Source organism: Littorina saxatilis, linkage group LG8, assembly GCF_037325665.1.
Source record: "Littorina saxatilis isolate snail1 linkage group LG8, US_GU_Lsax_2.0, whole genome shotgun sequence".
NCBI lineage: Eukaryota > Metazoa > Mollusca > Gastropoda > Littorinimorpha > Littorinidae > Littorina > Littorina saxatilis.
Genome location: NC_090252.1, coordinates 20,488,812 through 20,504,532, shown reverse-complemented (window position 1 = coordinate 20,504,532; position 15,721 = coordinate 20,488,812). Strand labels below are relative to the sequence as shown.

The 15,721-nt window shown below is 40.0% G+C and overlaps 1 protein-coding gene across 1 annotated transcript in view; it reads left to right on the top strand.

Annotated features, from left to right (window-relative positions):
• The window catches only part of LOC138974547 (uncharacterized), a 252,051-nt gene that overhangs the window by 62,056 nt on the left and 174,274 nt on the right, over positions 1-15,721 (top strand). The window contains exons 18-22 of the mRNA XM_070347263.1: positions 4,070-4,271; positions 4,711-4,823; positions 5,321-5,409; positions 5,948-6,113; positions 15,142-15,260. Coding sequence (XP_070203364.1) covers positions 4,070-4,271; positions 4,711-4,823; positions 5,321-5,409; positions 5,948-6,113; positions 15,142-15,260 — 689 coding nt within the window. The remainder of the gene's footprint in view (positions 1-4,069; positions 4,272-4,710; positions 4,824-5,320; positions 5,410-5,947; positions 6,114-15,141; positions 15,261-15,721) is intronic.

Sequence of the window (15,721 nt, the reverse complement as noted above, 5' to 3'; positions counted from 1 at the left end):
AACGTTTCTCATTTTTTTTACGGAAAACCGTTACAACGTCCATTCTTGGGCTTTGTTTGAAATGTGTATGACTTGTTAGGTAAGACACCAAATAAACCTTTCGGTGTAAAACAATGCAAAATATTATTTAGTTTAAGTCACTGTTTCGACGGTTGAAGGTGAATCATGCCGTCAAAAAACCGCCATTTTTGAGTGTAGGCGTGATCAAGGACATGTGACGCCATACCAAAATATTGCTCAGATTCAAGAAACATATTTTTAAGTAGAAGAAAGACTGATCTTCAAATACACGTATATTTCTGACTCAAAAATTGCTGTTTAACATCTGGGGTATACCACTGAAAAAATATCCTTAACTTGTTGGGCTCAGTGTACCAATTAAGTATCGACACAAATTCAGAATAGGCTCAACTTGGCAATGTTTACATACGAGAAGAAAGAACAAGTCGCGTAAGGCGAAAATACAACATTTAGTCAAGTAGCTGTCGAACTCACAGAATGAAACTGAACGCAATGCAATTTTTCAGCAAGACCGTATACTCGTAGCATCGTCAGTCCACCGCTCATGTTCATGGCAAAGGCAGTGAAATTGACAAGAAGAGCGGTTTAGTAGTTGCGCTGAGAAGGATAGCACGCTTTTCTGTACCTCTCTCCGTTTTAACTTTCTGAGCGTGTTTTTTATCTAAACATATCATATCTATATGTTTTTGGAATCAGGAACGGACAAGGAATAAGATGAAAGTGTTTTTAAATTAATTTCGACAATTTAATTTTGATCATAATTTTTATATTTTTAATTTGCAGAGCTTGTTTGTGATCCAAATATAACATATTTATATGTTTTTGGAATCAGAAAACGATGGAAAATAAGATACACGTAAATTTGGATCGATTTATAAAAATTTTTTTTTTTTTACAATTTTCAGATTTTTAATGACGAAAGTCATGAATTAATTTTTAAGCCACCAAGCTGAAATGCAATACCGAAGTCCGGGCTTTGTCGAAGATTACTTGACCAAAGTTGCAACCAATTTGGTTGAAAAATGAGAGCGTGACAGTGCCGCCTCAACTTTCACGAAAAGCCGGATATGACGTCATTAAATACATTTATCGGAAAAATGAAAAAAAAACGTCCGGAGATATTGTACCCAGGAACTCTCATGTTACATTTCATAAATATCGGTCCAGTAGTTTAGTCTGAATCGCTCTACACACACACACACAGACACACACACACACATACACCACGACCCTCATCTCGATTCCCCCTCTACGTTAAAACATTTAGTCAAAACTTGACTAAATGTAAAAATTAGTTTTGTGGCTGGTCATCAAGTACAGACTGTTTTAAAACCTCATAACTCTGAAAATATTAAACTGACAAGGTAAATAATCGTTCAGTGTGTGACGTTGAAGGCGCTTTTATAATCAGAAAATGGCCTAGTGGTAAGGCGTCCGCCCCGTGATCGGGAGGTCGTGGATTCGAACCCCGGCCGGGTCATACCTAAGACTTTAAAATTATCAATCTAGTGGCTGCTCCGCCTGGCGTCTGGCATTATGGGGTTAGTGCTAGGACTGGTTGGTCCGGTGTCAGAATAATGTGACTGGGTGAGACATGAAGCCTGTGCTGCGACTTTTGTTTTGTGTGTGGCGCACGTTATATATATGTCAAAGCAGCACCGCCCCGATATGGCCCTTCGTGGTCGGCTGGGCGTTAAGCAAACAAACAAACAAAAATAATCAGAAAGTGCATGGTAGGGATGCAGTTGTCATTGGTTTTTTTCTCCAAAAAGCGCACCCAAAAGGGTACGTGGTACGCAACCGGGGGCTCGGATTGGTTGAAATTGGGATTTGTTGTGATTTCAAGCAATCAGATCCCGCGGCTTGTTTCCACCCAATTGGGAGGCATCCAGTTGCTCCGTGCATCTCAGCCGTGGAAGTCACACTGATGGACAATGACGCAAGGAATGATCATGCAAGAATCGTTTTAGCATAGAACTACTGAGACCATCAACCTGGTAATTGATAAGTGAGCAGGATTGAAGACGTCATCTGAATGTAATCAAGCACAGCCGAGGTACACCTTTCAGGCCCCACAATCGAAGGAAACCAGTTCGAAGCAGACGTGCACGTGACCCCTGTGTAAATTATAGGACTGCGTTTTAAACTATTAAGCTTATTGTCTAAAGCAGTTGATATTCCATTCTGACACTGTAAATGAGGGAAACAAGACGTTAGAGAGTGTGACGTAAAAAGGGGCCGGTAGTTTTCTTCATTCTTTTTTTCTTCTGAATTGTGATTACCAAAGTTCAGAGTATTTATTGGCTGCAATACCCCATATCCCAACTTCTGCTGCAAGTCAAAATTAGAACACCAACAAATTATATTTGAGAAGAAAATTATGATGAATACAAGTAACACCTCGATTAATTAATCCTTGGTACCGCGTGGCATTTTAAAGGGCGTATAAATAGTGTGTTGGTAATTGCTCCGAGCTTTTCTGTAGTTTGTTCCAGTGAAAGGTTTGTGATGTTGTCATATACGCTTGGTTTATGATGCCTCGAGGAAGCTCTTTGGGGCAAAGTAGTGTTCTTTGTTGGACGATATATAAAGTTGGCCAAAAAAGTATTGCAACAAATTTCAAACCCAAATTAAAGCATTAATTCTTGTGTCATTTAATTAAAACTGTATATGCCAGTTAATACCGTTCACTTAACCTTCAGGATCACTTTTTGGATTACATATTTCTTTTACAGGGATCACGTGACCTCCGCTCAAGTAAGGGTACCCTCAAAATCCACCAGACAAAAACGGAAGAGCCGAATGAAAAATTGACAAAAAATCACAATAGGCAAATCTTTGCAACTTTGACATACGAGAAGAAATTCAAACCAATGATCTACCCTGAACAGATTATTTTGTTTTGCTACCTTGCGTAATTCGCGTGCTATGCTATTCCTACTGATGCAGGTGTCGATTGCAAGAGCGGTCAAAAACGGAACGTTTTACGTCAATTTGTATGGGTATCATGTCAAAAAGCGCTACATTTTAGTAATGGCATAGTGGATTTCTTTGAAACTTTCGGAATATTTTACCAACATACTAGAGATACTTCGTGCGAAAGTTTGGATCGTTACGGTTGTTTATCTAGATGTAACGCAATGTTTCAGAAAATATTGTTAAACTTGTCATAGGATTGTTCACTTGTCTTCAAAATATTCATGACTTTGTATATCCTTAGATGAATGATTGATACAGAATCTGTCTAAGTTCTATTTGCGTGTAGCCGCTGGCGTTAATTTGCTAGTCATGTAAACATATGAGAAAAAATGGAACGTTCACGCTGTTTCGCGCTTATAGCTGTTTTCGCTGGGTGCCTCTTAAAACATGCTACGGTCACGCTTGGCTGGACATCGCTGTGGCACCAGAATCATCGCTTAAATATGTAGCGTGTTTACAGGCCCAGCAAATTTGCATCAGTGCTTACTCGCACATAAAACTTTATCAATCATTTTTCTAAAGACATGCTAAGTCATTAATTTTTTGGACACAAGGGAACAATCCTATGACGAGATTTAAAAACAAACCGAAAAATTGCATAACATTTTAACAAACACCTGTAACAATTCATAATGTCGCTCGAAGTATCTCTAGTATGTTGGTAAAATATTCTGAAAGTTTCAAAGCAATCCACCAAATCATTGCTAAAAGTGCAGACTTTTTTGTCATGATACTTCCAAAATGACGCAAAAAGTCCCGTTTTTGTCCGCTCTTGCGATCGACACCTGCAACAGTAGGAATAGCATAGCACGCGAAATACGCAAGGTAGCAAAACAAAACAATCTATTCAGGGTAGATAATTGGTTTGACTTTCTTCTCGTATGTCAAAGTTGCACAGTTTTGCCTATTGTGATTTTTTGTCAATTGTTCATTCGGCTCTTCCGTTTTTACTGGCATATACAGTGTCAATGAAATGACACGGGGATGAATGCTTTAATTTGGGTTTGAAATTTGATGCAATAATTTTGTGGCCAACTTTATATAACATAATTCCCACATTTGACAACAGCTAAGAAGACTGATTGGTGCGAGAGTCCTGGTAGCATGGACATCACAAATGAGCAGAGCGAAACGTCTTTCATGCTGGCCTCGCCTCCCCTGTCAGAGTGGAGCAGCAAAATACAATACAAGGCAAACACCTTTTGTAAGTGGACCATCGACTTTGCCAACACCAACGAGCGGAAGACCATGTGGGTTACCTTTCACTGGAAGTGAGTCAACACCGAGGTTCTTCATTCCCTTTAGGGCATTACTATTTTTAAATTCGGTACACTGGGAATCGAGACAAAGGTGGTGGTGGTGGTGGGGGTGGTGGTGTGTGTGGTGTGAGTGTGTATGTGTGTGTGTGTGTGTGTGTGTGTGTGTGTGTGTGTGTGTGTGTGTGTGTGTGTGTGTTGTGTGTATGTATGTGTATGTGTGTGTGTGTGTGTGTTTGTGTGTGTGTGCATGGGTGTGTGTATGTGTGTGTGTATGTGTGTGGCTGTGTGTGTGTCTGTGTCTGTATGTGCGTGCCTGTGTGTCATTAATGTAGGTTCTGCATTGTTTAATATCTTTGTGTTTGTGTAACGATCTCGAACAAGATTAGTCTAAAGTAGTGGTAAGGGCCATAAGATGCATATCGTAGTTCAGTTTGTTTTCATATGTCCCCAGGATTATGTCCATGGAAGATGGCCAGATTGGCTGCAAAAATGACTACGTGCAGATTGGAACCGCTAATGAGACAAAGAGATTCTGCAGAATGCCGCTTGCTCCAACTTCTTTTAGTGAGTATACTGCTCAAAATCAAACAAAAACAAAACACGAGATTTACCTTGTCACTTCCGATATCAAAAGACAGAACAAAGGACAAAGGTAGATCGTTGTTGGTGATTATGAATATCGTTTAATCTTTTTGTTTTGATGTTCTAAAGTGTTTGCAGATACTAATCTTGGTTATTTGTTGATTTGTTGGGTCTCTTTTACCAATTTGGCTATTCGGGATGTGCTAAATTGTCTCTTTTTCGCTCATGAGTAGAGGTAAAAACACTCAATAAAACTAGGTGCTATTGACACACATTCTTTCTGAGTTGATTCTTGTTGATGGCGATACATATTTTCAGTTCATGTGCATTTGCATTTTTGAGTTCGAGTTCTCCCGTATTGTGGACGGGAGAGATTACCCTGTACAAAGATAGTGCTAAGTGGCACTCACAATTAAGTTGCCAATCCATTATTGCCACCACCATTTTCTGTAAACATAACTTTTGTTTTGACTTTGCAGCAACACAGATGACATGGCCTCTGATAGTCCGTTTTGAATCTGACGTTCAATTCCAAAATACAGGATTCCAACTAAACATAACAATGGACGTGAGTCCCGCTCTCATAATGTCTGTTTATCTCTCACTGTCTTTGTGTCTGTATCTGTGTCTTTGTATGTGTCTCTCTGCCTCCTTCTCTCACACACACACTCTCTCTCTCTCTCTTTCTCTATATCTCTCTCTTTCTCTTTCTCTCTCTCTCGCTCTACATTTCTCTTTCTCTCTCTCTCTCTCTCTATCGCTCTCTCTCTCTCTTTCTCTCTCTCTCTCTCTCTCTCTCTCTCTCTCTCTCTCTCTCTCTCTCTCTCTCTCTCTCTCTCTTTCTCTCTCGTAGCCTTAAATCCTAATCCTTGTTCAGTTCAATTCAATTCAATTCAACTCAATTCTCTCTCTCTGTCTCTCTCTCTCCCTCTCTCTCTCTCTCTCTCTCTCTCTCTCTCTCTCTCTCTCTCTCTCTCTCTCTCTCTCTCTCTCTCTCTCTCTCTCTCTCTCTCTCTCTCTCTTAGAATTTCAGAATTTTCTAAACTGATTATATTGAACTTGTGAAGGTGAAATTCTTAACATTAGTGTTGACCCATTGCGTACAGACCCGGCAGTGTGCACGCAGTGGAACAGATTACTGCCAAGGATTTCCGGGCACCAGGAGACCGTGCTGTGACGAAAACAAGGGCTACAGGTGTTGTGCCCACAAAGATGCCCCTTCAGCATTCCCCTGGCTCTGTCACCTCGAAACGATGTGTGCTGGTTATGGGGGTAAGTACATACAAACACCCATCATGAATAATAAAGGATGTGTGTTACTTATGCAGGTGAATACATACAGACACCCGTCATGACAAACAATAAATTAAATCAAATATAATGCATGTAATGTTTGATCAAAGCATATAGTGTGCTGGTTATGTTGGCCATACATCACAATATCTATGATGACCTTTTAGAACCTTCTTTTTACATTGATTGATCTGCATGTACATTGGGTTAAGCATAGAGCTTTCCATGTGAGCTGATAAAGGAAACACCCCTGCATCGGTCTTGTATAGCAAAATATGTATCTGTTTAACCTTTTCCGTGCTTCCTGGGTTCACCTGTACCCAGAGACACACTAAAATCATTGTAACTCTAGAACCATTAAAGGTATCGTTTTGAAATTTTAAGTATCTCTCACACACCTAATTTGCTCTCTGTCTGCACATTTTTAGTGTGTACATGACAAAACATTAAAATTAATTGATTATGATAATTTACATAAACACTACTGATGGCGCGGGTTCACACAAACCCATACTTTTAAAGAGTAGTAGTGATTGTAACTATCCCTCTGCCGACGGCGCGGGTTCTGCTACACCCATAATTACCAAAGCGGCGAAACAGTGTTTGTCTGCCTGTCTGTCTCCAAGAGACTGTCTGTCTCTCTGTCTGTCTGTCCGTAACTCTCTGTCTGTATGTCTGTTGTCAGTTGCTCTGTCTGTCTGTCTATCTGTCTATCCGTCTATCTGTCTATCCGTCTATCTGACTGTCTGTCTATCTGACTGTCTGTCTCTGTATCTCTCTCTGTCTCTCTCTCTGTCTCTCTCTCTGTTTCTCTCTCTCTGTCTGTCTCTCTCTCTCTGTCGCTCTCTCTTAGTCTTTCTCTCTGTCTCTCTCTCTCTTAGTCTCTCTCTCTGTCTCTCTTTCTTAGTCTCTCTCTCTCTTTCTTAGTCTCTCTCTCTCTTTCTTAGTCTCTCTCTCTTTCTTAGTCTCTCTCTCTCTCTCTTTCTTAGTCTCTCTCTCTCTTTCTTAGTATCTCTCTCTCTCTCTTTCTTAGTCTCTCTCTCTCTCTTTCTTAGTCTCTCTCTCTCTCTTTCTTAGTCTCTCTCACTCTCTCTCTTTCTTAGTCTCTCTCTCTCTCTCTTTCTTAGTCTCTCTCTCTCTCTCTTAGTCTCTCTTTCTCTTTCTTAGTCTCGCTCGCTCTCTCTCTTTCTTAGTCTCTCTCTCTCTTTCTTAGTCTCGCTCTCTCTCTCTTTCTTAGTCTCTCTCTCTCTTTCTTTGTCTATCTCTCTCTCTTTCTTAGTCTCTCTCTCTCTCTTTCTTAGTCTCTCTCTCTCTCTTTCTTAGACTCTCTCTCTCTCTTTCTTAGTCTCTCTCTCTCTTTCTTAGTATCTCTCTCTCTTTCTTAGTCTCTCTCTCTCTTTCTTAGTCTCTCTCTCTCTCTCTCTCTCTCTTTCTTTCTCTCTCCTCTCTCTCTCTTTCTTAGTCTCTCTCACTCTCTCTCTCTTTCTTAGTCTCTCTCTCTCTCTCTTTCTTAGTCTCTCTCTCTCTCTCTTTCTTAGTCTCTCTCGCTCTCTCTTTCTTAGTCTCTCTCTCTCTCTCTTTCTTAGTCTCTCTCTCTCTCTTTCTTAGTCTCTCTCTCTCTTTCTTAGTCTCTCTCTCTCTCTTTTCTTAGTCTCTCTCTCTCTCTCTTTCTTAGTCTCTCTCTCTCTTTCTTAGACTCTCTCTCTCTCTCTCTCTCTGTCTTAGTCTCTTTCTCTCTCTTTCTTAGTCTCTCTCTCTCTTAGTCTCTCTCTCTCTCTCTTAGTCTCTCTCTCTCTCTCTCTCTTTCTTAGTCTCTCTCTCTCTTTCTTAGCCTCTCTCTCTCTTTTTTAGTCTCTCTCTCTCTTTCTTAGTCTCTCTCTCTCTCTCTTTTTCTTAGTCTCTCTCTCTCTCTCTTTCTTAGTCTCTCTCTCTCTCTTTCTTAGTCTCTCTCTCTCTCTCTAGCTCTCTCTCTCTCTCTCTCTCTCTCTTAGTCTCTCTCTCTCTTTCTTAGTCTCTCTCTCTCTCTTTCTTTGTCTCTCTCTCTCTTTCTTAGCCTCTTTCTCTCTCTTTCTTAGTCTCTCTCTCTCTCTTTCTTAGTCTCTCTCTCTCTCTCTCTCTTTCTTAGTCTCTCTCTCTTTCTTAGTCTCTCTCTCTCTCTCTTTCTTAGTCTCTCTCTCTCTCTCTTTCTTAGTCTCTCTCTCTCTCTCTCTCTCTTTCTTTCTTAGTCTTTCTCTCTCTTTCTTTGTCTCTCTCTCTCTCTTTCTTAGTCTCTCTCTCTTTTTCTTAGTCTCTCTCTCTCTCTCTTTCTTAGTCTCTCTCTCTCTCTCTCTTTCTTAGTCTCTCTCTCTTTCTTAGTCTCTCTCTCTCTCTTTCTCAGTCTCTCTCTCTCTTTCTTATTCTCTCTATCTCTCTTTCTTAGTCTCTCTCTCTTTCTTAGTTTCTCTCGCTCTCTCTCTTTCTTAGTCTCTCTCTCTCTTTCTTAGTTTCTCTCTCTCTTTCTTAGTCTCTCTCTCTCTCTTTCCAAGTCTCTCTCTCTCTTTCCTAGTCTCTCTCTCTCTTTCCTAGTCTCTCTCTCTCTCTCTCTCTTTCTTAGTCTCTCTATCTTTCTTAGTCTCTCTCACTTTCTTAGTCTTTCTCTCTCTCTCTCTCTCTCTCTCTCTCTTTCTTAGTCTCTCTCTTTCTTTCTCTCTCTCTTTCTTAGTCTCTCTCTTTCTTTCTCTCTCTCTCTCTCTTTCTTAGTCTCTCTCTCTCTTTCTTAGTCTCTCTCTCTCTCTCACTCTTTCTTAGTCTCTCAGTCTCTCTCAGTCTCTCCCAGATGTTTACACAGATGTTAGATGCAGTTCTGCTCGAGTCAAAGGAAACAATTCTGTTGGGAGACTTTAATGTTGATTTGCTTAAACAAAACAAGCAGTGGGTTGATATGATTAACCTCTATAATCTTAAACAAATAGTCAACACTCCCACTAGAGTCACATCATCCAGCAGTACTCTGATAGATCATATCTATGTTACTGATCACCATAATATTGTCGAATGTTGTGTTCCAGCCAATGGTTGCAGCGATCATTTTCCTGTCTGTTTAACATGGTCAAGAAAGGGTGTCAAAATTCCTAAAGTTGGTTACAAGGCAATAAAATACCGCTCTTTTTCTCAATTTAACGAAGACACCTTTCTACATGAACTTTGGAATTCCCCACTATCTGATACTTACAATTTTACGGATCCGGACGAAGCCCTAACACATTGGCTTAGTGCCTTCAATGACATATACGATAAACATGCTCCGTGGAGAATAAAGAGAGTTAGGCACATTGTAAAACCTAAATGGTTTGATAATGATTTACAACATGCCATTGACCATCGCGATTTTTTAAAGTCGGTTGGCAAGGAAGAGGAATACAGAGAACAGAGAAATAAGGTAAATTCACTTAAACGAACAAAAAAGATAAAATATTTTCGTGACCTAGCATCAAGTTCAAAGCAAAACTCAAAGAATATATGGAAGGCAATAAATGAACTTACGAATAAAAAAGGCTGCCAGTCATCCGAGTTGTATCAAGGACATATCTCCCGATGATTTAAACACACACTTTTCCAAAATTGCTGAAATGTGATTAAAAATGACAAGTCCAAATTAAATTATTTGAAAGTTTTAGAAGAATTTTGCAAATCAAAACAAATTTCATGTCAAGCAAAACTTCCCCTTCTTACAGTACCTGAAGTTTTTCACGCACTTACACACCTCAAGCAAACAGGCACCCGGGGGCTCGATGGGCTTGATGGTAGGATTCTTAAATTGTCAGCCCCCGTAATTTCTGAACCACTTACCTACATTTACAATCTCTGTTTAGACAAAAAATATTTTCCAGTCGCCCTGAAACAGGCTAAAGTCATTCCTCTGTTTAAATCAGGTGACAAAAGAGACCCCTCAAATTATAGGCCAATTTCCATTTTGTCTGTGTTATCAAAACCACTGGAAAAGCATATCAACAAACACATCCTAACACATTTCAACCAAAACAACTTATTCCATCCTAAACAATCAGGATTTAGAGCTATGCATTCCTGCCACACTGCCTTAATCTCTCTTGTTGATCAGTGGTTGGACAAAATAAACGATAATGAATTCTGTGGTGCCATTTTAGTAGACTTTGCAAACGCCTTTGACGTAATTGATCACACATTATTGCTTAGAAAATTCGGTTTGTATGGCGTCGGATATGATACTATCAATCTTGTTAGTTCATTCCTCTCTGACAGACAACAGACAGTTCTTACAAACACTAGAGCATCGAGCATGCAAGCTGTAGATTACGGTGTACCACAAGGATCGGTATTAGGACCTCTGCTCTTCTCAATATATGTTAATGACCTCCCCCTTTATATTCAACATTTATGTGAACTTTTTGCAGATGATACCACAATTCACTCCAGTAACAAAAATTTAACTCGCTTATCAGAATCCCTCCAAGGAAGTCTAAACCAGCTGACAGAATGGACTGACCTAAATCACATGTCTCTTAACCCAAAGAAAACCAAATATATGATAATTACAACTAGACAAAAACGACAGAATTTTACCTCAACTGGTCCCGATTTAATGATTGACGGCAATATAGTGGAAAAAGTCGACCATCACAAAGTTCTAGGTGTCCACATCGATAACAACCTGTCTTGGTCAACTCACATTGAACAACTTAGTAAATTAGTGTCAAAGAAAGTGTACCTCTTATCTAGAATTAAACACTTCCTTAATTGTCAAGCCAGGAAGTTATTTTTCACTGCTCATATTCAGTCTCTTATTGATTACGCATCCACTCTATGGGACTCTGCAAGTGATAATTCCGTAAAGCTACTCAGCAGATTACACAAACGAGCGCTAAAAGTAGTATTACTCAAACAGACTACTCTCACCGACTCAGACTACATCAACATAGGGGTCCTACCTCTAAAGTCAAGAATGAATTACAACAAAGGAATAATGATGCATAAAATTATGACAGAAAATGCACCCGAAACCATTTGCTCAAAGTTCTCTTTGAAGAATTCGCACCACTTTATAAAACTAAACACTCCTCTTCCTAGGATAGACCTATTTAAATCAAGTCTTGTTTATTCAGGAAGCAGCCTCTGGGACGCTCTTCCGGGCACCCTGCGGCAATCCACCAACACGGATTCTTTTAGAACCAAATATTCTTTCCATTCAATGAACTCTATGAACAAATAAACTTGATTGGTATGTTTTCTTTGCATACAGTTGTTTTTTATCGGAATTATGGTTTATTGTGACAAAATCACGAAGATTTGGCTCTGTAATACATTGTTTTGCTGAGCTAATGTATTGTTGGGTTACTTTCCGTTTATCTTCATTGCTTTACACCCAATTTTGAACACTACCTTATGATCTACAATGCTTCTACATAATGCGCTTCATGTACATAAACTTATATGTTCTACCATTAATGTTTTTATGTAACCTTTTTTTTTTCTTTTTTTTTCCTAGTCATAGTTATAGTAAAATAGTTTAGTCCCTCTTTAGGGCGAGGGCCAGATGCAAAAAAGCATATCTATGCTTATTCTTGTCACCCTCGAAAAATAAAGATTTGTCATTGTCATTGTCATTGTCATTGTCCCTCCCCCTCTCCCTCCCCCTCTCCCTCCCCCTCTCCCTCCCCTGCAAGAAGTCGGTGAAGGGAGAAACTCGATGCACCCACTGAAGTAGCGCTGTGGGTTTCCCTGAACCCACCCGTCGTTAGAGAAATAAACGGTAAAAACCCTCTTTCAAATGTATGGGTTCAGACAAACCCGATTTGAAGTGCTTTTCTGTCATATTTCTTTGGATATATCCAGCTTCAGACGAGAGATTTCAGTGTACGGTAAACTTGATTCATATTCTGTTGCTTCAATAGTGTGCACATGAGTGCATTTGAGAGGATTGGCTTCCCGAAGTGAGTCAAAAACGGTTCCTTCGGTTCTTGTGCGTGGAGGCAATGTTTGGGAGCTAATATTTTCTTTTGTGCAAAACTTTGCTTTCCCTTGACTGGCAAATGCATTACTGGTGTATACATTAATCTGTTTGTATAATGTTTGATGCGCTGTAATTAAATTTGATGCTTATAAGTCTCACTCAAGTGGTTCTCGCACATACACTGGCGTGTGGATAAAAAGTTTTTAAGGAGAAATGAGCGAAATTGCTTACTTTAGGATTCATCTTCTAATCACCAAATAATGCAATAGTCTTCTTCTTGTGATTTTCTGTTTCTCTTGAGTGCAAATAATCATCATTTTGCATGTTTTATTATCTATGATTTTCTGTGAAACAGTTATAACTCTTTAAAAACACAACAATTGCCAGCTTGGCGCCAGTCATGGGAGGATTACTTGCCCCTGTCGTAGGCGAAGAGTACGCGAACAATTGCCAGCTTGGCGCTAGTGGGAGGATTACTTGCCCCTGCCGTAGGCGAGGATAACGCAAGCGGGAAGACAGCGCTTCGCATCTCTTCTATCTATGTCTCTGCACACAGTAAGCATAGGTGAAACTGTGCAAGAAAGCGAGACACTAGATCTAGATCTGTCTGTCTGCATGCAGCCTACTTACAGGGACACGACTGCCAACTAGTCTCGGCCCGCTCAAAAGAACAATGACCGAGAGTTTCAGTAATTCCTTCGCGTGACGTACGTCTAACCCTCTTACGCCATAATTTGACGTCTTTAAATGACGAAATGTTAAAGTTTCTACCACAGACATACACACGCACACAAGCACACACGCACGCACGCACGCACGCACGCACGCACGCACGCACGCACGCACGCACGCACAGACAGACAAAGTTACGAACGCATAGGCTACACTTCGTGAGCCAACAAGTCGCGTGAAGCGATATGAAAACATTATCAGTCGTTATTAAACTTGAATGATTAATACAAGAAACCGGATATCACTACCTTCAGATAGTCTCGGCTAGCCATACCCGAAGACCGAGAAGGGTCACGCTCGTCTTCACGAAGCATGTTATCGTAGTACTTACTGAAAGGCACAGTAAGCCTCCCGTAAACCATCCCAGATACTGTCAGGCTTTTACACACAGTACAGACATACTTCCATTTGAACGCTCACCGAACGTGAACATCCGGGCGGCTTTCCGTCGAGAGTGAGACATTTTCAAAGAATGTATTTTCGTGGACCGTCTGATCTACAATCAGGCTACAAATCTACAACTCTACGATTTGGTGCTAGAACTAACTTTCACAATCTAAATAATAAATTGACAGCTTGTAACCCAAGCATACTTAAATCATAAACGATTTCTTTTTTCATCAAGACAAGATCATTACAATTAGAAGTTTTGGAAGTTTAAAAAAAGAGAGCCCGGAAGCAGGATCACGATAGTCGTGTCTCAAAGCAGACGATTTGTCTGCATAGCGCTCGCTTTCTTTGAAGCCAGCCGTCGCCGACAAGTTCGTGTGACTCGCAGCCATTTGTGGCGTTTTAGAATCAGAGGTACACAATAACGTGTTATTGCAGATACAGCCGGTGGCATTGAAATTACAAACTGACGACTAAATTCAGAAGAAAAAAAAGAAAGTGGATCACACGGGTTCGCGATGGCTGAGGGGTTAGATAAACCACGAAATCTGGTGTGTGGTTTACGCGAGCTAAATAGCAATTCAAACGAACTTGCTATTACAAGTGTGTTCCATAAGGTTAGAACTGCTTTTTTCATAGCATTTTTTTTCGTTTTGTAAACCTTTTGAGACATACTGGGGCTTTAACCTTTTTTCTTTCATTCTGAACACATGTATGATGTTTAGAGTAAACATGACAAATCTATATATTTTTGAATTCAGGAGAAGATGAAGTATAAAATGCAATCATTGTTTAATCTGTTTCTGAAAATTCTATTTTAATGACAACTTTAATGAGCAAGCTAATTAATTATTTGTTAAGTTTCCAAGCTGAAATACAATCCCATAGTCCGGACGTCGTCGAAGATTGCTTGACCAAAAATGTCAATTAATTTGGTTGAAAAAATGAGGGAGTGACAGTGCAGCCTCAACTTTCACCAAAATCCAGATCTGACGTACGTCATCACAGATACTTATCAAAAAATGAAAAGAAAAGTTTGGGGATATCATACCCAGGATCTCTGATATCAAGTTGTTTTTTTTTATGAAGATCGGTTCAGTAGTTTTCTCGGAATCGTTCAACACGCACACATACACCACCAACCAACCTGGTCGCGATTAAAACATTTAGTCAAAACTTGACTAAAGGTTAAAAAAGCTCCATAGTGCATTAAGTTGTGAACTGTACTAGTACATGTAACTAACATTTGTTATAATATAGTTCAACGCAGGTGAGAGGGACAACATAATGTTTTTGTTTACATGCACAATTTGTCTTTCACCATAGGGATTTACAGGTAGTTTACCAAAGGCGCCATTTTGGAATGTTTTCTGACGATTTTGACCTTCAAAAGTTCAAAGCACATTCGCTGTACTCTAATGTAGAAACAACCGCAATGAATTTGTTCAAAACTGTTGAGAAACTATGTCAAATGATTACATACATTTTAATCAGCGGGCCGTTTGCATCGCTCAGCTCTCCTGTCAGGATTCTGTAAACTTCCGGTCGTCATCATTATTTATTCCGTGCCATAGAGGGCTAAAACACTTCGCATAACAGAGTAAAACACTATTTACGTTGAAAAATAATACGGTCTGCAATGACTACCAAACACAGCGTTTAGATTTGAACTATAGAACGCTCCAACACTAATTCTAAGACCTTCCTCGTGTGTTTTGTCATTTGTTTCAACTCCAAAACGAACCTTATAACTCTCGGCTCAATTTTAAATCTGTATCTCTAGGAATAGCGCATGAAAAAGTCAGGGTCGAAAGGAAGTGTAGAATGGGAATATTAGTTTCTTTTGCAATCATTTCTTTATAGCTGCGTATGCAATAATGATGTGTGACATACATGTGTGTTGATTTTTGTATCCAGGGCCGCCGAAAATTACCGGTCCTATTATCTTCAGCCCGGAGGTGCCGATTAAAGGGGAGAAGTTGGTCATCACATGCATTGCTAGCGGCATTCCACCTCCATCCTACATGTTTAGGAAGGTAAATTAACACACAATTGCCGGCAGTGGACATCTTTTCGAGGTTAAACAATCCCTGTCACTGGTTATGTGTTTGGAGAAAGGTTTAAGTCTTCGTGACCTAGCTGGTCTGATGTCCCCAAAAGGGTTATCTGAGAAGGGACACTTCTCTCTCTCCCTCCCTCTCTCTCTCCCTCTCTCTCTCTCTCTCTCTCTCTCTCTCTCTCTCTCCCTCTCTCTTTCTCTCTCATCCCCCCTCTCTCTCTCTCTCTCCCTCTCTCTCTCTCTCTCTCTCTCTCTCTCTCTCTCTCTCTCTCTCTCTCTCTCTCTCTCTCTCTCTCTTTCGCCAAAATTAAAGGATGCAAATGTAATTCCGCTGTTTAAATCAGATAATTGTTCTGACCCTGCCAATAACAGACCAATCTCAATTCTTCCTGTTTTATTCAAATCACTTGAAACACACTTGGCCACACACAATACGAC